The following is a 21,778-nucleotide window of genomic DNA, read 5'->3' on the forward strand; positions in this document are numbered from 1 at the left end:
CCCTCTCGAACCAGAAAGTAGCGCAGCACAAGAAAATGTTTATGTGGTGCCTGCACTGACTAGAGAGGAAGTTAATGATGATGATCATGATCAAGTTACCACTGAACTTCGTAGGTCCACAAGGACACGTTCCGCACCAGAGTGGTACGGCAACCCTGTCCTGGAAATCATGTTGTTGACAACGGTGAACCTTCGAACTATGAAGAAGCAATGGCAGGCCCAGATTCCAACAAATGGCTTGAAGCCATGCAATCCGAGATAGGATCCATGTATGAAAACAAAGTATGGACTTTGACAGACTTGCCCGATGATCGGCGAGCGATAGAAAATAAATGGATCTTTAAGAAGAAGACGGACGCGGATGGAAATGTTACCATCTATAAAGCTTGACTTGTCGCTAAGGGTTATCGACAAGTTCAAGGAGTTGACTATGATGAGACCTTCTCACCCGTAGCGAAGCTGAAGTCCGTCCGAATCATGTTAGCAATTGCCGCATTCTATGATTATGAAATATGGCAAATGGACGTCAAAACGGCGTTCCTTAACGGCTTCCTTAAGGAAGAATTCTATATGATGCAGCCGGAAGGTTTTGTCGATCCTAAGAATGCTGACAAAGTATGCAAGCTCCAGCGCTCAATCTATGGGCTGGTGCAGGCATCTCGGAGTTGGAACATTCGCTTTGATGAGATGATCAAAGCGTTTGGGTTTACACAGACTTATGGAGAAGCCTGTGTTTACAAGAAAGTGAGTGGGAGCTCTGTGGCATTTCTCATATTATATGTGGATGACATACTATTAATGGGAAATGATATAGAATTCTTGGAAAGTATAAAGGCCTACTTGAATAAGTGTTTTTCAATGAAGGACCTTGGAGAAGCTGCTTACATATTAGGCATCAAGATCTATAGAGATAGATCGAGATGCCTCATAGGTCTTTCACAAAGCACATACCTTGACAAGATATTGAAGAAGTTCAATATGGATCAGTCCAAGAAGGGGTTCTTGCCTGTATTTCAAGGTGTGAGATTGAGCACGGCTCAATGCCCGACCACGGCAGAAGATAGAGAAAAGAGGAGTGTCGTCCCCTATGCCTCGGCCATAGGGTCTATTATGTATGCCATGCTGTGTACCAGACCTGATGTAAACCTTGCCGTAAGTTTGGTAGGAAGGTACCAAAGTAATCCCGGCATGGAACACTGGACAGCGGTCAAGAACATCCTGAAGTACCTGAAAAGGACTAAGGATATGTTTCTCGTTTATGGAGGTGACGAAGAGCTCGTCGTAAAGGGTTACGTCGATGCTAGCTTCGACACAGATCTGGATGACTCTAAGTCACAAACCGGATACGTGTATATTTTGAATGGTGGGGCAGTCAGCTGGTGCAGTTGCAAGCAAAGCGTCGTGGCGGGATCTACATGTGAAGCGGAGTACATGGCAGCCTCGGAGGCAGCACATGAAGCAATCTGGATGAAGGAGTTCATTGCCAACCTAGGAGTTATTCCCAATGCATCGGGGCCGATGACTCTCTTCTGTGACAACACTGGAGCTATTGCCCTTGCCAAGGAGCCCAGGTTTCACAAGCAGACCAGGCACATCAAGCGTCGCTTCAACTCCATTCGTGAAAATGTTCAAAATGGAGACATAGATATTTGTAAAGTACATACGGATTTGAATGTCGCAGATCCGTTGACTAAACCTCTTCCACGAGCGAAACATGATTAACACCAGAACTCTATGGGTGTACGATTCATCACAATGTAACTAGATTATTGACTCTAGTGCAAGTGGGAGATTGTTGGAAATATGCCCTAGAGGCAATAATAAAATGGTTATTATTATATTTCCTTGTTCATGATAATTGTCTATTGTTCATGCTATAATTGTGTTATCCGGAAATCGTAATACATGTGTGAACACATAGACCATAACGTGTCCCTAGTGAGCCTCTAGTTGACTAGCTCGTTGATCAATAGATGGTTACGGTTTCCTGACCATGGACATTGGATGTCATTGATAACGGGATCACATCATTAGGAGAATGATGTGATGGACAAGACCCAAATCCTAAGCATAGCACTAGATCGTGTAGTTCGTTTGCTAAAGCTTTTCTAATGTCAAGTATCATTTCCTTAGACCATGAGATCGTGCAACTCCCGGACACCGTAGGAATGCTTTGGGTGTACCAAACGTCACAACGTAACTGGGTGGCTATAAAGGTGCACTACAGGTATCTCCGAAAGTGTCTGTTGGGTTGGCACGGATCGAGACTGGGATTTGTCACTCCGTATGACGGAGAGGTATCTCTAGGCCCACTCGGTATTGCATCATCATAATGAGCTCAATGTGACTAAGTAGTTAGTCACGGGGTCATGCATTACGGAACGAGTAAAGTGACTTGCCGGTAACGAGATTGAACGAGGTATTGGGATACCGACGATCGAATCTCGGGCAAGTAACGTACCGATTGATGAAGGGAATTGTATACGGGATTGCTTGAATCCTCGACATCGTGGTTCATCTGATGAGATCATCGTGGAACATGTGGGAGCCAACATGGGTATCCAGATCCCGCCGTTGGTTATTGGCTAGAGAGGTGTCTCGGTCATTGTCTGCATGATTCCCGAACCCGTAGGGTCTACACACTTAAGGTTCGATGACGCTAGGGTTATAAGGAAGGTTTGTATGTGATTACCGAATGTTGTTCGGAGTCCTGGATGAGATCCCGGACGTCACGAGGAGTTCCGGAATGGTCCGGAGGTAAAGATTTATACATGGGAAGTCACCATACGGTCACCGGAAGTGTTCGGGGGTATGCCGGTATTGTGCCGGGACCACCGAAGGGGTTCCGGGGGTCCACCGGGAGGGTCCACCTGCCCTGGAGGGCCTTATGGGCTGTAGGTGGAAGGGAACCAGCCCTAAGTGGGCTGGGCGCCAAACCCCCCTAGGGCCCATGCGCCTAGGGTTTTGGGGGAACCCTAATGAGGGGCGCCCCCCTTGCTTGGGGGGCAAGCCACCTCCCCCTGGCCGCCGCCCCTCCCACCAGATGGGATCTAAGGGGGCCGGGCCCCCTCTCCCTTGCCCCTATATATAGTGGAGGGGTGGGAGGGCAGCCACACCTTTCCCAAGGCGCAGCCCCTCCCCTCCCCAACACCTCTCCTCCTCCGCGTGTGCTTGGCGAAGCCCTGCCGGAGAAACTGTCACTCCACCACCACCACGCCGTCGTACGACTGTTGGAGCCTTCTTCCTCAACCTCTCCCTCCTCCTTGCTGGATCAAGGCGTGGGAGACGTCACCGCTCCGTACGTGTGTTGAACGCGGAGGTGCCGTCCGTTCGGCGCTTGGATCATCGGTGACTTGGATCACGACGAGTATGACTCCATCAACCCCGTTCTCTTGAACGCTTCCGCTCGTGATCTACAAGGGTATGTAGATGCACTCCTCCCCTCTCGTTGCTAGTAAACTCCATAGATTGATCTTGGTGATGCGTAGAAAATTTTGAATTATTGCTACGTTCCCCAACAGGGGGGTAGACCCCCCCTCTCCCAAATGCACACAATGATTCTCTCGCATAAAAAAGTCTATGGCCAGAAGCATGCACATCGTAAAGCGAGAATGTCATGCGGAAACCGACATTCAAAGAAAACTTCCTGGAAACCACATTTGAACGTTTCAAAAAAATGAAATTAAAAAAATTACGAGATGTCAAGAAGGCGATGTTTTATTGGCAGCAAAATTTCAAGTTGAAACACATCAAGAAATATGAGCTATGAAAAAAAAACAAATTCAGCCCTAAATAGTGGCGTTACTGTTCGGCACTATTCAATGCTGATTTTGGGTTGTTATTTTCATAGCTCAAATCCCGTAGTGTGTTTGAACTTGGCATTTTGCATGGCAATAGAACACCGTCCTCTTAACATCTCATTTTTTTTTCTTTGAGAGTTTTTTGAAACTTCAAAATATCTTTTTCGCGTTGTTTAATAAGTATTGGTTTTCGTATGTGATATTCTGCCCATCGTAAAAAATGCCTACTACCAGGCACTAGCAAATGTTTCCTGTTTTGGGTACCCGACTACGTTTTTCTTTGGGCCGCAGGAGTACGTTTTTACCCACGCGGCCAGGCCAGACGACAGTCGCAGCACGCAAGAAGCGGTGATTTGTCACGCCGCGGGCCAGGGGCCAATCCCGCCCGCCCATCTCGCCATCCGACGGCCACGGAGCCGCGCAGGGCAGGCGACCGCAAAAAAGGCCGACCACGAGCGCACCACACACGGGGACGGGGGGACGCCCCGACGACTCCACCCATCAAAAGGGGGGCCGCGCGAGCCGAGCGAGCAGCAACTCCAAGCTAGGCAGCACACAACCCTCTCCACCCCCAGCAATCCACCCCTTTCCCCTCCCCGGCGGATTCCCACCCCTCCCGAGCTCGGCAATGGTACGTCTTCGTCCTTCCCCCACCCCCCTCCCCCGCGCCGGGTCTGCGGTCTCCGCGCGCCGATCTCGCCGCCTGTCCCGCAGATCGGCGCTTGCTTTACCTAGTTCAATTTTCCTCTGCTGTCGGGGCGATAGGTGGGTCGGCCCTCGATCTGGCCGCCGGCAGAGAAGTACTGGCCTGGGCGCCTGGATCGGGGGAGACCGAGGTCGGGCGAAGCTTTGCTCTTCTCTTTTTCCGCGTCGCCAGCGGTCGGATCGTGGGAAACCCGTCTGCTTTCCCAGCGAATCTCTCGGGATTTGGCTAGGCAGGGATGGCTGGCCCCTCGGATCCTTGGTTTTAGCAACTTGCAATCGGTAGATCCAGGTTGTGCACCATGGATCGTCCATGGAATCTCAGCTGATCTGTGCCGCCACCATGCATCTGCTGCCTGTTAGCTAGCAGCACCTGTTGACTATGCCGTGCATCTGTGGGTAGCACTAGCGCCGGGCCACCAAAGTATGATTTTACAACCTACTATAATTCAGCGCCAGTTTTGGCTCCAAGAGATCGCTAATCCATGTTCCAGACTAGTTGGTGGAGAAGGATAGAGATCTGGTAGTGTGTTAAGTTGATGGATAAGTCTGATTTAGGTGGATGCAAGTGGAAATTGTCTGCCGTACAGAAGATTAACAAAAATTAGTACATGTAGCTCCTGATTTCAACTTTTGTTGGACTGTGACATCTTGAGCCTTTTGGCATTTCCTTCCCAGTTCATGACATTGTAATGAATTTTGGCTTCGAGCAACTATGGGGTAGCACCCCATTCCATCTTCCTAGTATAGAAGACTAAGCGCAAAGGCGTTCATTGAGTTGTATGTTTACTTAAGAGTCTATGATGTTGTTCAAGTAGAATTGAGGTTGCGTTATCTGTGTAGCTATGATATCCATCGTAACTTTCTTTATTATGCACCCAGGCAAACGCATCATCCGGAGCTGGGATCCATGATGACTGCAAGCTGAGGTTTGTGGAGCTCAAGTCCAAGAGGATGCACCGCTTCATAACCTACAGGCTGGAGAACCAGAAGGAGGTCATTGTGGACCAAACTGGGGAGCGCGAGGCCACCTATGAGGACTTCACCAAGACCCTCCCTGAGAATGACTGCCGATTCGCGGTGTTCGACTTCGACTTCACCACCCCGGAGGATGTGCCAAAGAGCAGGATCTTCTATATCTTCTGGTATGTTGTTCTCCGTTCCTTGCATTTCCCATGCGTGGTTAGCTCACATCAACCGAAGGCTTATTGATTGCTTGCTTACGGGTTACGCTGTGCCTGAATTCGAAAGGTCCCCGGACACCGCAAAGGTGAGGAGCAAGATGACGTACGCGAGCACCAACGAGAAGTTCAAGAGGACCCTGGACGGCATCCAGATCGAGATGCAGGCCACTGACCCCAGCGAAATCAGCCTGGACGTGATCAAGGAGCGCGCGCACTAAGGCAAATCATCCCAATGCCTCGCAATATGGATTTATGTCAAATATAGATTTGGCGGTGTGACTCTTGAAACTTTCTTGATGATTTGTGGCTTTGTTACCGTGTCGAAAGGCCCTCCTCCCGTGGTCCGTGTGACCACGGAGGGCTTGCTCTATCATGTAATCTGTTCTTTTTCTTCTGCCCATTTATATGCCGGGCCTTATGCTGCTGCACTGCACTGTTCCTCCAAGTTACGGTTATAAATAATTAAATGTTCTGTTTGGATTCGTCACAAGGTCCGTGTGTAATTCAGCATGGCAGTCTATCTGCTGCATATCTGTTGGATATGATCTCCAGCGTGTCTTTTTGTCGGATGAAATTTCTGGCATGTATGTTAGTAGCTAGCTCTCTTGACTGTGCTGTGCTCTACCCACCGCACCAACATCTTTTGACTGTGCTAAACAGTTGAAGTGTGTACTATATAAATAGGATATGGTGCTGATGGCGACCATGATGCCGAGAGAAAGCAATGGACATGAGGCAAAGCATTCAGCATTTGTACGCTACATTACTTTAGTGCTTCGCTTGGTGCCTGTGAATGCAGCCCTTGTTCGGGTACCAGACAACAAGAATTTTGTGAGGAAGGAGAGGATTCCTCCCCCCATATTCCAAAAATTCCCACTTCAAATCATGAAGCTGCGAAGATCAATTTTCACACCATCAGGGCTCGTTCCGTTTGGAGGAAACTAAAATGTACTACTAGGATTTAGGAATAATATAAGAATTTTGACCTGAACAGTTGCCAACACACAGGAAATGAACAGTATTTCGATGAAAATTGTTGTGCTCCTTTCCTACAAACCGAGTACATCTGCGAGGAACTTTCCTCTGGATTCCCTCATTCCAACTGCAGAAACCAAATGAGCCCCATGTGCTCGGATGTCATCTCAAAGGCAGCCAACTTTTCATGTTCCTGATGTAAAATATGTATGAAGAAACAGCAAGGAAAGCCATCACCGCCGAGGACAGTCAACATCTGCAACCCCAGAAAAAACCCACCAGTAACACGACATGCATCCAACAACCCTCCGAAACTTTCAACTCAGCAGAGCAGAGCACGAGGCAGGCAGACCGCGGCACGAAACCAGCTCCTCAGGTAAACTGGAAAGCGTGTCACAATGATATATAATCTGGTCTAACCATGGCAGTTCATATAAACGACTCTTTCTCGGCTCAGTTCAGCAGAGTTACAAAGCTACACCATAAACATTCATTCCACAACAACCAACACCCAGGGAGCAAGAAGAGCGTGCACCGACCAAGCGAAAAACGGTTTCGGCGTCGTCTGCCGAAGCTATCTAAAACAGGAACCAACCAACGAACGGAACAAGGGCGGGGTGCTTCAGGCGCCGGGGCCACCCCTGAATCCATCAGAACCGGCGGACGCCACGGTCAAAGACCCTGGCCGAGGGGCACTCGTATGACATGTGGCCCCTGCCGCCGCAGGTGTCGCAGATGACGGTGGCCATGCAGTTGCGGCTGATGTGGCCCGGCTGGCCGCACATGCGGCACGAGATGTCGCGGAAGGGGCCCCCGTGGATCTCCGAGGCCAGGGTCGTCGTCTTCGGGCAGGCGCGGGCCAGGTGGCCCGACACGTTGCATAGGTTGCAGACAGGGTCGTTCTTGCACTCGCGGGCGATGTGGCCTGGCTGGCGGCAGTTGTTGCAGGCGCGGTCGTTGGTGCAGTCGACCGCGATGTGTCCCGGCTTAAAGCAGTTGTTGCATAGCTTGGCGTTGGACCCTGAGGCGGGGCAGTCGCGCGCCATATGCCCCGTCTTGCTGCAAGTGTGGCACAAGGCCTCGTTCTTGCATTCAGTGGCAATGTGCCCAGACTTCTTGCAGTTCCAGCAAACTGTTTTGGAAGTGCATTCTGCTGCAAAGTGCCTGACAAAAGATATATTTAAACAAGAGTTATGGCCCAACTTTTTAATACATTTCTGGTAACAATAACATAGCAGAAAATAGCCAAAAGGGACAAGCAATAATCGAGAGAACTGCATACTGACCCCCGCAAAGTTGAAATAAGTACAGGTGTACAAGTACAGTAAGAGAGTGCTGAAAGTTCACTTTACCCTGGAAGGTTACAATTATTGCAGGTAGAAGCAGATGGGCAATCCCTAGCAATGTGGCCAGGTCTCCTGCAGTTCTTGCAAATAATATCCCTGGAAAATCATTCAAGTTAAACATGGCCATTTTTCCATCAAAGGACGACATATATTATGATGGTGACAGTATAATATTTCCATAACCAAAAAGTCACTTTGGAACCCGGGTGTATTGGAGCCCTATTTTTTGAACTGTGCCAAAATGCTTTTTTGAAGTTTCAAAAAATTCTGAAAACAAATCAACATGTTTATATGAATGTATATTACACATGTGTAAACTTTGATGCTGAAATAAGTAACCATGTGAGTTACACAAAAATGACAAAATCGTGATTTTAGAAAGATGAACAGTGCATGCATTATTCACTATTTGGAAATCACCATTTTGTCATTTTTATATAGGTCGCATAGTTACTTATTTCATCACCAAACATTACACATGTGTAATATACATCCATATGATCACGTAGAATTTTTTTCAGAATTTTTTGAAACCTTAAATGTGATTTTCAAAGTATTTAAAATAAGGTCCTCCAATACACCCGGGTTCCAAAAATCCACTCTCTTCCATAACTCACTAACAAAGAGCATATAGAGATAAATATTTTCCCTATTCCACTGGAACCCAGTGATTTATGTGCATGAACAGTGGTTGATAAGGCAGTCTTATCTTAAGCGCGCCACATAAGCTAGAGATGGCAAATAAAATATGGACAATGGGTGATTTCTTAGTCTTATCTCTAATAACTAGATATACCTAAATATGTGCGGAGAGATATCGTTGCTAAGAGATCATCTCTTAATTAAGAGACCGTAAGCCTTTTTTTTTTGAAATGCGGTCTCTTAGGGCCCGATTAATTAAAAAAGGTAGAAGAGAGTTGCCTAGTTAATTAACAGAAACCCGGGCGAAAACGGTTACAACACGTCCCCAATATGGCACCATCTACACACACACCGACCCTGGGGCCGGGCACCAGACGAGCCGCCGGCTCCGTCGCCCGAGTAACTCCCTACAACCAAAACCGAAGCCGCCGCTCCGGCATCCACACCGATCCCGAGGCCGCGCACCAGGCAAGCCGACTGCTCTGCCACCCGAGCAAACAAAGCCGACACTATACAACCATCTCCGGAGCCGCCGCTCCTACGTACAGATGAAAATCACACACGCCGACCCCAAGGCCGCACACCAGGTGAGCCGCCAGCTTCGTCACCCGAGCAACCGGAGCCGACACCAACAACCAGATCCGGAGCCGCCGCTCCGATCTCCACGCCGACCCTGAGGCCGCGCACCAGGCTGGCCAACGACACTACCACCCACGTGACCAATGCTGCCACCCCTCCATGACGACGAGATCCGGAGCCGCCGCTCAGACTTCCACGCCGGCCCCGAGGCCACACACCACCTGAGCCGATGGCTCGCCCAAGCCAAGACCACTCCAGAACGATGCCTCCAAGAAGGAACGCGACACCCGAGCGCCGCCATCGTCCGCTCCAGGAACCTGGAACTGGGGTTTCCCCGGAGTGCGAGAGAAGAGATCGTAGGCCCTCGAACAACGACGCCTCCAAGAAGGTCCCGACGCCCACAAGCGTCGCCATCGTCGGCGCCGGCCAAGGCCAGGGCAAGGCTTTCGCCCCGAGAAGCCAACGAAAGCCCTCCCCTCGAAACGGCACACGGGAGCCATCGCCCGCCTGAACAACCACCCGCCTCCAAAGCCCGGAGTCATCGATGAGAACAGCCCCGCCGCCGCCGACTAGGCTACCCCATCACCACTACAGGAGTCAGAACTAGCCACGACTGGTCAGATCAGACACCCCGCGCAACAGCTACAACCAACCCACCAGCCAGCACCAAGTGTCCCTCGTGCGACCGAGGGCCGACGCAGTGCCGCAAAGTACCGACGCCCCCGAGCTACAGCCATGGCGCTGCCCACGCAGCCACCATGGCCGCCGTCGCCGAAGAAGAGGTCTGGGGCGGCCACCCCGGCGTCCAAGCACCACCCGCCATCACGGCCTCATATCCGCCCCGCAGCAGCAACAACAACACATCCCCGCACGCTCGCCCCCGCGTGCATCGGTCCTTGTTCGCGACCCCATAAAGTAGATCCACAACGCCGGCCTCAAGAGCGCCCGCGCCGCGCCTCCAGCTCAGCCACCCGCGAGCGGAGACATGCCCGCCCGCCTTCGAGGGCCTTAGCCCGCACCTCCTGCCGCAGCCACCGCACTGCCAGAGGGGCCGTTGTTGAGCAGCAGAAGCTGCCCGCCCACGCAGCCACCCGCCGGATCCACGCAGCCAAAGCCGCCAGGGGCCGGATCTAGGCCGCCGGAGAAGCCGTTGACTCGCAGCACCTGTGCCCCATCCACCACCTGCGCATGTGGGGAAAGCCACCGGCCGCCGGGGGGCTTTGCCCGCTGGCGTGCGCCGGCGAGGCCGAGAGGGAGGGAGGGGATGGGGGTGGGGGTGGGGCCGGCGCTGGGTTCCGCCCGTGCCGCTCCTAGGAGCGACGCAGGGGCGAGGAAGGTGGAACCGCAAGCCTTTTTTGGGTTTCTCCCTCCTCCACATCAGCCTTTATCCTACAGGGCACTCCAAAGATAGCACCATTGTACACACCCTTCAGGCTTTGCTCTTTGATGTGCTTTTCCAGTGGATTACGGAGTACTAGCAGTAACATACACCTTAGTAAATCTATAAAGTAGTGTGCTACAAGTTATAGATGGGGGGAGGGGGGTCCACACCATAACGTAATGCAGTGAGGGTGGTTTAATGGTATTATAGAAACAACACAGACCTGTTATGGCGTCATACTTTAGGGACATGGAAACATCACATTCAATTCATACTTCCTGATACCAAGTTCCAGTTGTTTCTCAGATCGATACCAGAGCAATATTGTTGAAAAATATTGGATTCATTAATAATAATGTGTTTCTTATGAGTTACCCAACTCTACTTAGTCCCACCTATTCAAATCCTACCATATCTAGCAAATTTGTTCCTAAGTCCATCGAGAGAGCCTTTGATACCCATCTAACAGCTTCCCCAGAATCCAGGCTAGAAACTTGAGAGATACCCAAAAGGTACGTGTTAGCCTTGACGGAGGAAGAGATAAGTGACGTCGGCAAGTAAATCACATAAAATTCTGCCCTGACAATTTGACTGACCAGATAAAAGGCAACTGGGGCTGGTTGTGGTGGTCCAGCTAGCCCATGTAGCACACTTGAAGACAAGGGTGCTAGGCATATATATCTCTAGAGATATCCATGGTTCATTCACCATATACCAATACCATTGGCATTGCCAGAAATAAACCAGGCAGCCAATTTTCTAGAGATATGCATTTCCCTGTGTGGTTTAGTTAATGCAAAGCTATTGGCATAGTAACTTCGTCAGACTAAAACCTATTAAAAAGAACACCAACATGCCTCCAATACCAGTTGACCAACTAAAGATGCTTAAATAAATCAGACAAGCACAATAGCTATTTTTCACATATATACTAACACTTCTATGACAAGTAAATAAATAAATAAAATGTTGATTCATCATTCTATTTTTCCACAAGTGTGCTAGCTATGGTGTGTCGAATTGTCGATACCCACTCCAGTGCAGAAGAGCGGGCAAATGATGCACTACTGGACAGCCAACGATGCGTGAACTTGTGCTGCAGTTGGTATTCCAGTGAATACTTCAGGCAACATAAACCCTCAATGTAAATCCAAGTCAGCATAACATATTTTGCAAGCAAGCTTCTAAGAAGAAAACATCAGCAGGTGCACAACACTACTGGACAGCCAACGATGCGTGAACTTGTGCTGCAGTTGGTATTCCAGTGAATATTTCAGGTAACAAAACGCTCAATGTAAATCCAAGTCAGCATAACGTATTTTGCACGAAAGCTTCTAAGAAGAGAACATCAGCAGGTGCACACCTGTAGCTACGACGTTCGCTGCGACGAGGAGGACTGCGGCCACGACGAGGTGGGCTACGGCTGCGGCGAGATGAACGCTCGCTGCGCAGCCTATCTCGCCGAGGGCTTCGGCTTCTGCTCCGGCTGCGACTCCTGCTCCTGCTCCTGCTCTTACTCTTGCTGCTGCTCTTGCTTCTGCTCCTGCTCCTGCTCCTACTCTTGCTCTTGCTTCTGCTCCTGCTCCTGCTCTTGGCCCTACCCACGCTCTTGCCACTGCCGCTGCTGGCGCTTGGTGATGGACTCACCATAACTTGATCCTAGCACATGAATTTCAAAATGAACTCCAACGGTCAGACTACAAACAAATCCAGGGAGAAGGCAAAATCACATCTACCAACAGAATGAAATAACACCCATGTTAAAGGGCATGGACACAGACGCGCGTGTCCAACACCATACATGTTGAGGTACATGGGTTTCACCATTCTCCAGAAACTACAGGGACAAGGGGGAGGGGGCACCATGGTTACACAAATATTTCAATCATAATATGCAACCTGGTTTCCATCGATTTTGCTACCCCGAAACAAGATAAGCTGCAAATGTTAAAATGTGCACTAAATAAGCAGCGTGACAATCAACAAACAAAACTCTAGCGCGCCCGAGAGGAGACCCGTATCTAAATCTACCAGCATATCCAATTCAAACCTGGCGGTTCAACAGGGAGTTTCATTTCCAGTATGGCCTAGGCCTGCTACTACTACTCCTAGACTCGGCGGCCGCCCCGGGTCTAACGGCGACGGCGTGCGAGGAATGAGGCGATCCAGGGGAGGGGAAGGGACTCACCATGGCTCGGGGAGGAGCGTCGGGGTGGGGTGGGCCGCCGCCCGCGCAGATCTGCCGAGGCCCGAGCGGGAGAGGGCGCGGAGGATGGGCGGATCTGGCGGCGAGGGACGAGGGGGCGGGAGCAGGGCGGTGGGCGAGGGAGGGAGGCCGCCGCCGGCGGAGTGGCCCGGCGAGGGAGGAGGCGCTCGGACGGCGAGGGGATGGTTGTTTTGGGTGGGAGAAGGCCGGTGCTGGTAGTAGTACTGTGCCAGTCCTGCCCGCTAGGGTTAAAAGGTGTGGAAGAAACCGTGGCCCTGCCTCGTTGGTCAGCCAGCGAGTGAGTTAACGGCAGCACCGAGGCCACTGAACTTGCAGTTAAATTTTTTGACTGAACTTGTCTCTGTAAATTTGTTTGACTATGCTTCAAGTTTCGAACAAAACTGAGCTCATGCTCTCGATGTTTCTTGTTGGATAATGTTATTCAACGAATGTTCGCTGGGGTGCATGGCAAAACGAACGTTTTTCCACTACAATTTATGTGTTCGGAGCATGTCAATTCTTTCAAGCCAACACGAAAATTTTCGCAGCAAGGTTCTTTGTTTGCCAGAATTTGCCATGTGTTTTTGAAGAAATCGCCATGTGTTTTCAAAAAATTTGTTGTAAAAACATCCGTAGTTATCGTGCCTCGCAACGAAAGTTCGTTGCCTATTGGTTGTCATTGTACGCGCACGTTGCGCGAAACATTGTGATACCATACTCTTTTGATGCGCATATGATATTTTTTTGGTTCTATCCGATATCTTGCCTAACTGTTTATAACAAAGAGCTGACTATATGGAGTTGCCATGTCATTTATTGTCAACATAATAGTCCATAATAGTCCACACATACAATAGTTAGCCATAGTAGTATGGCATGCAATTAATATATGGCCCACGTCTCTCTCTCACACAAAGCTTGTTGGGTCTCGTGCTACAGCCGACTGTAAGCTTGTACTACCTCCTCCGTCCGGGTTTATTAGACCCCCTTTGTATTTTGGGTCCAAATTTGACCATGTATTTAACTAAAAATATATAAAGTATATGGAACCCAAAGTATATTGTTGGATTTGTATTTGAAAGAGGTTTTCTAAGGTATAGTTTTCATGACATATAGTTTATATTTTATTAGTTAAATTCATGGTCAAACTTTGGCTCTAAATGAAAGGGGGCCTAATAAACCCGGACGGAGGGAATAGCCCACTTCTCTTCTCTCCTCTCTTCTTTCCTTCAACTAGGCATAAATCTGACGTGACATCTATTATAGCCCGCCTACGTCACTCTATTGTACTTGCTCTTATTCATTGTGGGACCACTGTTGTAATCCTAATGATTGAAGAATGTGTGTTGTCACATGGTGCCACTCGAGCATTCATTAAGTGGGGATGCGAAACCACCTTCTAGTAGTGATTTCATGAACAGGCCTCTATAGCCGTTTTGAAAGAGCAATATAGGTACAGGAGAGCGGCAAAAATGTGAGCGATAATAGAGAAAGAGAGTGATAAGCGACTCATAAAGATATGATAAATCATACAGGGTGCGAGCCACGGTTTTACAAATGTACGTATCACTTCTATGTTTTCTTTTCTTGAATGAACTGGAGAATATTAATGATATTGAGCTATACCTATTGATATGCATGCACGCCGATACAATTTTCATCAAAATCACTTAGAATATGGGCAGGCTTTTTATGATGTGACTGAAACACAAAATTAAAATTGTGAACCGGGTAAGATAGAAAGTGAACCCTAGAAATCCGCCGTAAACACATATTTAGTATCACTATGGTGCTGGCACACAACCTAATTTCACTCTCGGTGTACAACAGATGACGGCGCAAAAAATCAATTCAATTACATTTCCTTCATAATTTTTTTTATCAAATAAATACTACTCCCTCAAAAAATGCCTTATATTAGTGAACAGAGGGAATACATAATATGCATTGGAGTTGTAGCACGAGTAAGACTGTGTAAAGGGTTGCTCACCAAGATCCACAGTACTGTTTGTATCGCTTCCTTTTAGGTCAACAAGCATCGTAGGTTTGGTTTTAGCCCAAGCTCAAACCGCAAGCTACCAAATATTTGACCTGTCAACGTTTTGGTCAAGCTTTTGATTACTAGAGTTATCAAAACAAAATAAACCGGCGACAAAGGGCCCCTTTGATTCAGAGAAAAAGTAGAGAAATAACATAGGAGTAGGAAATTTACATAGGCCCTAGATTACACTATTCATCCACTTGATTCAAAGGAGTGAACCATAGGAAGAATGTAAAAAGAAAAATCCTTTGATTTGAGTCAAAGAAATTTTACAATCAACTCCAACCACTTTCTTTTACATTCCTATGCATAAAGACCATAACTAACATAGTCTTACCTTTTGCATATGCTTTGACCCTATTTGACTGTTTTATAGCATTCTTATATTTTTCCTAGCGAATCAAACACAAATTCTACAAATCCAGCGGTTTTACAATCCTGTATTTTGCTCATGCAATCTTATCATGTTCTTATGTTTATACTATTGAAAAGGCTAGGAGAATGGTTGCGCATTAGCAGCAACAGCAATCTTGTACTCCATGCAACACCACAGTTCTACAAATCCAGTGGTTTTACAATCCTCTGTTTTACTCTTGAAGTACAAAATTACATTGGCAAACTACACCTAGCAACAACCGCCGAAAAGGGTGATGATAGTAGCACCTATCACACTGGAGTGAACCATGCTGAATACACGCACAACTTTATTCATATCTACTATATAAATCTTGCGGCCGGCACAGCACCACACTATACGCCGGCTTGCAGAGGAAATTCGGAAGAACTGGTGCGAGAAACAACATACCGTCAACCTCAAAGAAACAACATACAGTAACGCTACGCTACTGGCACTGGCAGGCAATGAACCGTTGGGAGACAGACTCGGGAGGCTAAGGAATGGACTGGGGATCGTTCATCCCAGCGAGAAACGCGACGAAGATCCACACCATCAGGAGGCCGACCACCGCAGCCCTTATCGCGTTCTCGCAGTTGTAAGGGGATGGAAGCTCCTCCAGTTCCTCGTCCAAGTCCATGTCCGAGACTGGTGATCTGGAGCCGGCGCTGGTAAGGCTCCTGCTCCTGCTCCCCTCCCCTGCCTGGATTAGTGAACTGTCGCGAGGCTTCTTGCATCGTGAGCAGTTGCATTTGCCACCAAGAAAAGCTGGCACAATCTGTAAGAACTCGGCTAACGTCTTCTTGTACGATTCTCCCTCGAAACGCAGCTTCTGCTTTGTGGATGGTTTCAGGAGCTGCGCAGGATTTGAAAAGGGAATAGTAAGTACAATAGTTGCTTATTAGATCATCTCAAAATAATTAATAATGCTCATTCAGGCTTTCATCAAGACTTCCCTGTTTTGTATCAAAAAATGCATGACATAATTTTAATATGGTAGAGGCTGCAAAAAATCCAATACAAGAGTGCGACAGGCAAATTTTGGCACTAAACCTAATACTGAGACAGGTGGTACGACTTGCAAATTTTAGCAGTCATGTACATTAATATCACAACACACTAACAAAAAATATCACGAAGACATGGTCATTGTCTACATAAAACAGATGTAGCTGATGATGGAGGTTTGTATATTACATGATTGATACAGAAAGAATGACAAGGATGCCAGCTATACAAATGTGAATCGTGTGCGTTGAGTAATGGGGCAAAGATAGTAATCTTACTTGAATAAAAGTCTGTGCAATAACTCTGACAACTGGAGGAAGACGGACAACAATTAATACTCCAAGACGATTTGGGTAGTTTTCTTGAACCAAGTTGACAAATGACCTCATCATTTGCATCGGAAATTTGAATGGAGAAATCCCGTGGCAATCCAGCAAAACAGTAATTCTTGGATCTTCTTCGTTGGTCAAATGTATAATACCATGGTCAATCTGAGAAACTGGACAGAAAGATGCTAGTGATTAGTGGCCACTACTGCAACCTCAAAACAGGAAGGAAAATGACTCTGAAGTGGCAAGTAAACCAGAAAACTAACTAACTTCTAGTAAATGATAAGAACAACTAAACAAATAATTGCTGAAAGAGAAACTATGTTTTCTGTCAGATTAAGTAACAGTGGACCAATGGACCGCATGATAGAAAAATAAGGTCTATCGCAAAGTGTAAGCAAGAAATCCATTCCCATCTTACCAAACTCTAACTGATGATGGACTATTACAAGGAAAATAAATATGGAACAAATTGATAGTCAGATAAAACAGGTTGAGAAATTACCTACTGCCTGCCCAAAACAAGGTCTATCACGAGGGGCTATACTAGAGCACGCGAGTCCAAGACGGATTACTAAGCAAGGCCGAAGCGTAGTGTCAAACCCATGCCAAAAGACCAAATGGGACCATTTCTCAAGTTCTTGCAATGTAAGTATGTGAAAAGTTTCCCTCCAACGGATTGTCTTCTTAACTGAAGAGACCAAGATTGAAAGGTCACCATTTGCTGCCATGTGGAATCTGCGTAGTTCATCTTCACTGAACCTGAAACATACACCAGATAAACTATTCAGCCATACGTCATCTCGCTGCATGCCAGTAAGATCCTTTCTATGCTTGCCAGCACCACAACATGTAACTAGTCTTCTGATATAGAAACATGCAACTCCAAATATAACAGCACGTAACAAAAGAAAGGTTTGAACATCATGTCAAAACATAATATATTATTTTTCTCTCCAAATACCCGCCAACAAGCTACTTAGGATAGAGTAAAAGGGGCTTGGATAACTTGCACCCTCCTTAAGAGGTAAAACTCATGACTGGACATAAGATAACATAGACAATAACCGTTACATAACCAAGATTTTTATCAATATCGTTAAAATATTCAAAAGTGCAAAAGAAATATCGTTGCTCCCCCCACCTCACCTGACCCCCGCGCACCTTGTGGTGGTAGGTAAGGATTGACGTGCAAAATACATCCATTTTAGTGACAACTAATTACGGACAGAGGTAGTATTACTTAATATGAATAGCAAATAGGCTAGTAGAAGCCCACCTCTCAGGCAAAGTGATTCCTTGTTTTTCAAGTTCCTTGAAAAGCAGCACCAGCCAATTCTCAGAAACAACAATATCCTTTGTACCATCCCCATCAGCGGCCTCCCTAAACCAAGAAACCACCACCATCATCAAACATTAGCTGAATACATGTGCATCGCTACAGAAGTAACAAAATAAATCCAATCTTGTGGCGGATCAATCTCCATACCAGTTCGAGCCATAGTCATATTACAAAAAACAAAATAGTCATATTACAAGATGGCAGAGATAGACAGATAGTCATATTACAAAAACAACAAGATGGCAGAGATGATGGAGAGGTTCCACTTATCAGCAAGTTACTTCTGGTGGAGGAGTGGTGTCATGGCATACGGCCTATCACCACCAGCTCCATTATACAGTATATGGGAGGAAATATAAAACGATATTTCTTTCTGTACCCTCTTCTCGATATTGCAGTTATATGTGATCAAACTTAAATGTAATGGTTTGAGAAAATATGCTATTGTGTTTTTTAAAGCTACTTATTGTGTTTCTTCCTGAAGTCTTAACCAACCTTGTATCAGAAGTCGATGATGTTTCATTTGATTCAGCAGGAAGGTCAGGAGCTCCTGTAGTGCTACTAGGTCCATCATCAGCTTCATCGCTCTTAGATGAAAGATCACCTACTGCAGATGTGACAGATAGGAACAGCAGTGGAGTGGATAATTTCTGCATTTGGAGAAAAGTCATCAGCGCTCAGAAGCAATGAAAACATAAATATATTATCATTAAAACAAATACTATTTGAGAAACAGCATACAGCAGATGTGTCATAATAGCCAATTTAACAAAGCATTATTATAGAACCACAAAAAATATATCATTGGATTTGAAACATCATACAGCAATGTTTTATACTAGGCAGTTCAACAAAGCTTAAAACGACAAAAATACATTCAAGAGAATTCAAATAGGTAACCGAGCATACATGAGCACAGCATCACATGAATTGAATGGGATGCTCTACAGTAACTTAGTACACACACCCCCGTCCCACAATATAAGATCGTTAGCTAGCTTGAAAAACGATCTTATATTGTGGGACGGAGGCAGTAGTATATATTATCAGGGTTAGTGCTAAAATATATTGGAAAAGAAACTACAGACATGTTTGTAGTTTCTTCATCTCTCTCCAAGTCTTAATCCAGCACACACCTCAAGAAGCTCAGTCTGCGGAATAAGGAGCCAAACAAAAGCTATGCCAAAATAAATTCTATGCCAACTCATAAGTCAGTATTTTCCACTGAGGGTTGAGTGATCCTGAACCTAGCATGGTTATAGCTCTTTGTTGGACTCCAAATCCGGTAGATAAAACACCATTTATTCATATAAATATAAGAGCTGGTTGTGATGGCAGGTCAGCTGATTCAAATAGCTCTGCTGGTTGTGATCCTCTCCGCCAAAAGTAACTTGTTGACAAGTAGAACCATCTCCATGATCTCCATAATCTTGTTTTGGGGGTTTAAATATGTAATACATATGATTCTTTATACAGTTTTTCTATCTGCAAATTGTCTGGCTTTTCCCTAAGCCTAGGCTAGCTTTGATATCATTGGATTTTCCACCAGATTGGATTTCTTTTTACTTCCGTAGCTACACATGGCCCCTCAGCTAGTTACAGATACAAATGCGTTAAATCCATTAAGTGGACTAAACCAGGGGACTAAGGTGAGTACGAAGTATAGTTATATTTGTCACAAATTATGAAACATAATATGGTTGCAACTTGCAACTATAGTTCCAGTGTGGGAGTATAACAGAACATAGTCAACTAATCCCTGGTCTTCTAGATAAACGAATAACAGCAAGAGAACGATTCTTTCAATTATCTTCATGCACATAGAGGAGCTAACACAATATTAATGTACAAAGTTGAGACACTTATTTTTGGGACGGAGGGAGTAGGTCACAACTTGCAAAAGTACATATAATTTTGTAAGAAAAAAAGAATGTGCAGCTTAGACATTTGAAGAGATCCAAGGCCTTGAAGAGCTAAGGAATAAAATTACCTGAATGCCTTGCACGACAAATTTGAGTGGTGCCCATCTTTGAATCCACCTAAATGGAGGATATCCAAGAACTTGCAGTGCTTGAATAGAATTCCATACAAAAGGACATTTTGCTTTAGATATCCTCCTGACTACCTCAAGAGCAATAACCTTTACCAAAAACGACGCCACATGACCTGTTGACTCCCTGCTCAAGATCAATTGTTTTGGCACAATATGCTTTATTGTCTTTGGTGAAATGGCCTTTGCTGGAGAAGCAACCAATGTACCCTGATATTTCTTTTCACCATCTGGTTTGCTTGAAGACTGGAAGTTTTTAGTAAAATTGGCCATTCCTACAAAGCACAAGCCAAATCAAATCACGAGCCCTGCTATCTGCCTCTAGCACTAGCACCAGCTCAACCAGCAATTGCAAAGCAGGTGTCTCTAACTAAGTAACAAGAAGGAAATGGAACTAACAGGAAAACAAATCCGCATACGGTTATCGGAGCAAATTTATGACAGCGTGAGATATAAGAAAAGTAAACAATCAGTCCACGCATTAAGAATTAAACTGCAAAACATGACAGTCCTCATCTTTTGATGTGTAACTCCTGTCAGTTTTCTAACTGATTCAATGGTATTTCCATGCTGCAGAAATAATGTGTCTCTAGCAACCAGGAAATGGTATTAGAAAAGTATAATCAGATTATGTCAGATGAATTAATAAACTGGAAAACAGGATAACCTTACCGAATAATCCCAGCTATGACACCAAATTAAAATCATACTATCTGATGTGGAAGAGCTCCCATCGGTTTGTAAATAACTTTCCGTACAACAAACAGAAAGCATTTCTGCACTATTGCAAGTTAGAACCCAGGACCTCTCGGAATTTCTTAGTTGAAAAGTATCTACGTACACACACACTCCAACTATCAATTTCCCCACGACTAACGACGAAACTATCCAAGGTCAACTAACTATGCGTCAACGTTACTAGGGCCACTAGAATACAACCAAATTCAGCAGAATCTCCTACTAATCGGCAGAACCCAGTAGCGGACCCAAAGTGGACCGTGTTCAGTTTAATCCGTCTGAAATTTTGGGGAAAACGAGCTGCCACTAGACGTCTAGAACACAACCAAATCAGACCCCCGACCGATCGACGGGGCGGAATGCGGTATCGAGGAGAGCAATCAAACACGAGGCGGTCGGAAACCCGAGGGAGCTGCGTGAGGGCTTCCATTCCATACCAGCGAGGAGATCGGCGGCCAGGGCGGATCGCCTGCGCGGTGGAGAGGGGGGGCGTCGCGGGTTCGGTGGGCGGAGAGGGAGGAGGCCTGGACGGTCCTTCCTTCCCCGGCGCGTCCCTGGCGGGGAGGGAGAGAGCGGCGGATTCGGCGGGCGGGGCGGCGGGCTCGTGAGCCGGGACCGGGACCGGGACCGGGTGGGAGGGAGGGAGGGATCTCCAGCTGCGGGTGCGGCGCGTTCCCCAACGGGGACAGGACAGTTTGGTTTCAGGACAGGACAGGACAGGTTCTTCTAGAGGAGAAAGGAAGTTCCTTTTTGGTTCACTTGCGAGAGGAAGTCCCTCTATGGTTCACTTACAAAACGCAGTTGTAGGAACAAAAAAAAAAGGTTAGAAGTAGTAGTAGATGTCATGATCATATTGAATCACATACTAATCGAAAGTAGATGGTGTCTGGTGATTGCATAACACATTAATATGGAATGACATTGTTGAAACCTAACCGTCTCTAGGTAGCCCAGGACGGCACTGAGGCGCGCCCGTCAACCACCGGCCTATGGTGGCGGTGGGGCATTCCCCTTCTATGTGTTTGGGGGAGAGGGTGATATTTCCTCTTTGATGGCTCGAG

At 46.7% G+C, this 21,778-nt stretch overlaps 3 protein-coding genes and 1 pseudogene across 3 annotated transcripts; 1 reads left to right on the forward strand and 3 right to left on the reverse strand.

Moving 5' to 3' along the window:
- Positions 1-4,179: 4,179 nt before the first annotated feature.
- LOC109786462 (actin-depolymerizing factor 4) lies at positions 4,180-6,176 on the forward strand. Its single transcript, XM_020345034.4, has 3 exons — positions 4,180-4,431; positions 5,385-5,647; positions 5,754-6,176. The coding sequence occupies exons 1-3, from the start codon at positions 4,429-4,431 to the stop codon at positions 5,902-5,904; spliced, it is 417 nt and encodes a 138-aa protein (XP_020200623.1). The 5' UTR covers positions 4,180-4,428; the 3' UTR covers positions 5,905-6,176.
- Positions 6,177-7,038: 862 nt separating this feature from the next.
- Positions 7,039-13,086, reverse strand: LOC109786460 (uncharacterized). The gene is made up of 4 exons (XM_020345033.4): positions 12,798-13,086; positions 11,973-12,268; positions 8,014-8,103; positions 7,039-7,825 (listed from the first exon to the last, which is right to left on the reverse strand). The coding sequence occupies exons 1-4, from the start codon at positions 12,798-12,800 to the stop codon at positions 7,312-7,314; spliced, it is 903 nt and encodes a 300-aa protein (XP_020200622.1). The 5' UTR covers positions 12,801-13,086; the 3' UTR covers positions 7,039-7,311.
- LOC109786461 (uncharacterized) lies at positions 9,069-10,806 on the reverse strand (annotated as a pseudogene).
- Positions 13,087-15,368: 2,282 nt separating the features above from the next.
- Positions 15,369-21,603, reverse strand: LOC109786459 (uncharacterized). Its single transcript, XM_020345031.4, has 7 exons — positions 21,155-21,603; positions 19,920-20,254; positions 18,425-18,579; positions 17,867-17,971; positions 17,093-17,349; positions 16,537-16,757; positions 15,369-16,106 (listed from the first exon to the last, which is right to left on the reverse strand). Exons 2-7 carry the CDS (start codon positions 20,250-20,252, stop codon positions 15,747-15,749), a joined length of 1,431 nt encoding a protein of 476 aa, XP_020200620.1. The 5' UTR covers positions 20,253-20,254; positions 21,155-21,603; the 3' UTR covers positions 15,369-15,746.
- Positions 21,604-21,778: the final 175 nt, after the last annotated feature.

This window comes from Aegilops tauschii, chromosome 5, assembly GCF_002575655.3.
Source record: "Aegilops tauschii subsp. strangulata cultivar AL8/78 chromosome 5, Aet v6.0, whole genome shotgun sequence".
In the NCBI taxonomy this organism is placed as follows: Eukaryota; Viridiplantae; Streptophyta; class Magnoliopsida; order Poales; family Poaceae; genus Aegilops; species Aegilops tauschii.

What these genes read in the sequence shown, in the direction of transcription:
- LOC109786462 (XM_020345034.4), top strand. An exon ending in AGGATCTTCTATATCTTCTG is followed by an intron (nt 5,648 to 5,753) that starts GTATGTTGTTCT and finishes TGAATTCGAAAG; the next exon opens with GTCCCCGGACACCGCAAAGG.
- LOC109786460 (XM_020345033.4), bottom strand. An exon ending in AGCGAACGTCGTAGCTACAG is followed by an intron (nt 8,104 to 11,972) that starts GTGTGCACCTGC and finishes ATGATTTTCCAG; the next exon opens with GGATATTATTTGCAAGAACT. An exon ending in AATAATTGTAACCTTCCAGG is followed by an intron (nt 7,826 to 8,013) that starts GTAAAGTGAACT and finishes ATCTTTTGTCAG; the next exon opens with GCACTTTGCAGCAGAATGCA.
- LOC109786459 (XM_020345031.4), bottom strand. Translation starts at nt 20,252, where the DNA reads ATGGCCAATTTTACTAAAAACTTCCAGTCTTCAAGCAAACCAGATGGT. An exon ending in TTGTTTTGGGCAGGCAGTAG is followed by an intron (nt 16,758 to 17,092) that starts GTAATTTCTCAA and finishes CTTTCTGTCCAG; the next exon opens with TTTCTCAGATTGACCATGGT. An exon ending in TTGCACAGACTTTTATTCAA is followed by an intron (nt 16,107 to 16,536) that starts GTAAGATTACTA and finishes AATCCTGCGCAG; the next exon opens with CTCCTGAAACCATCCACAAA.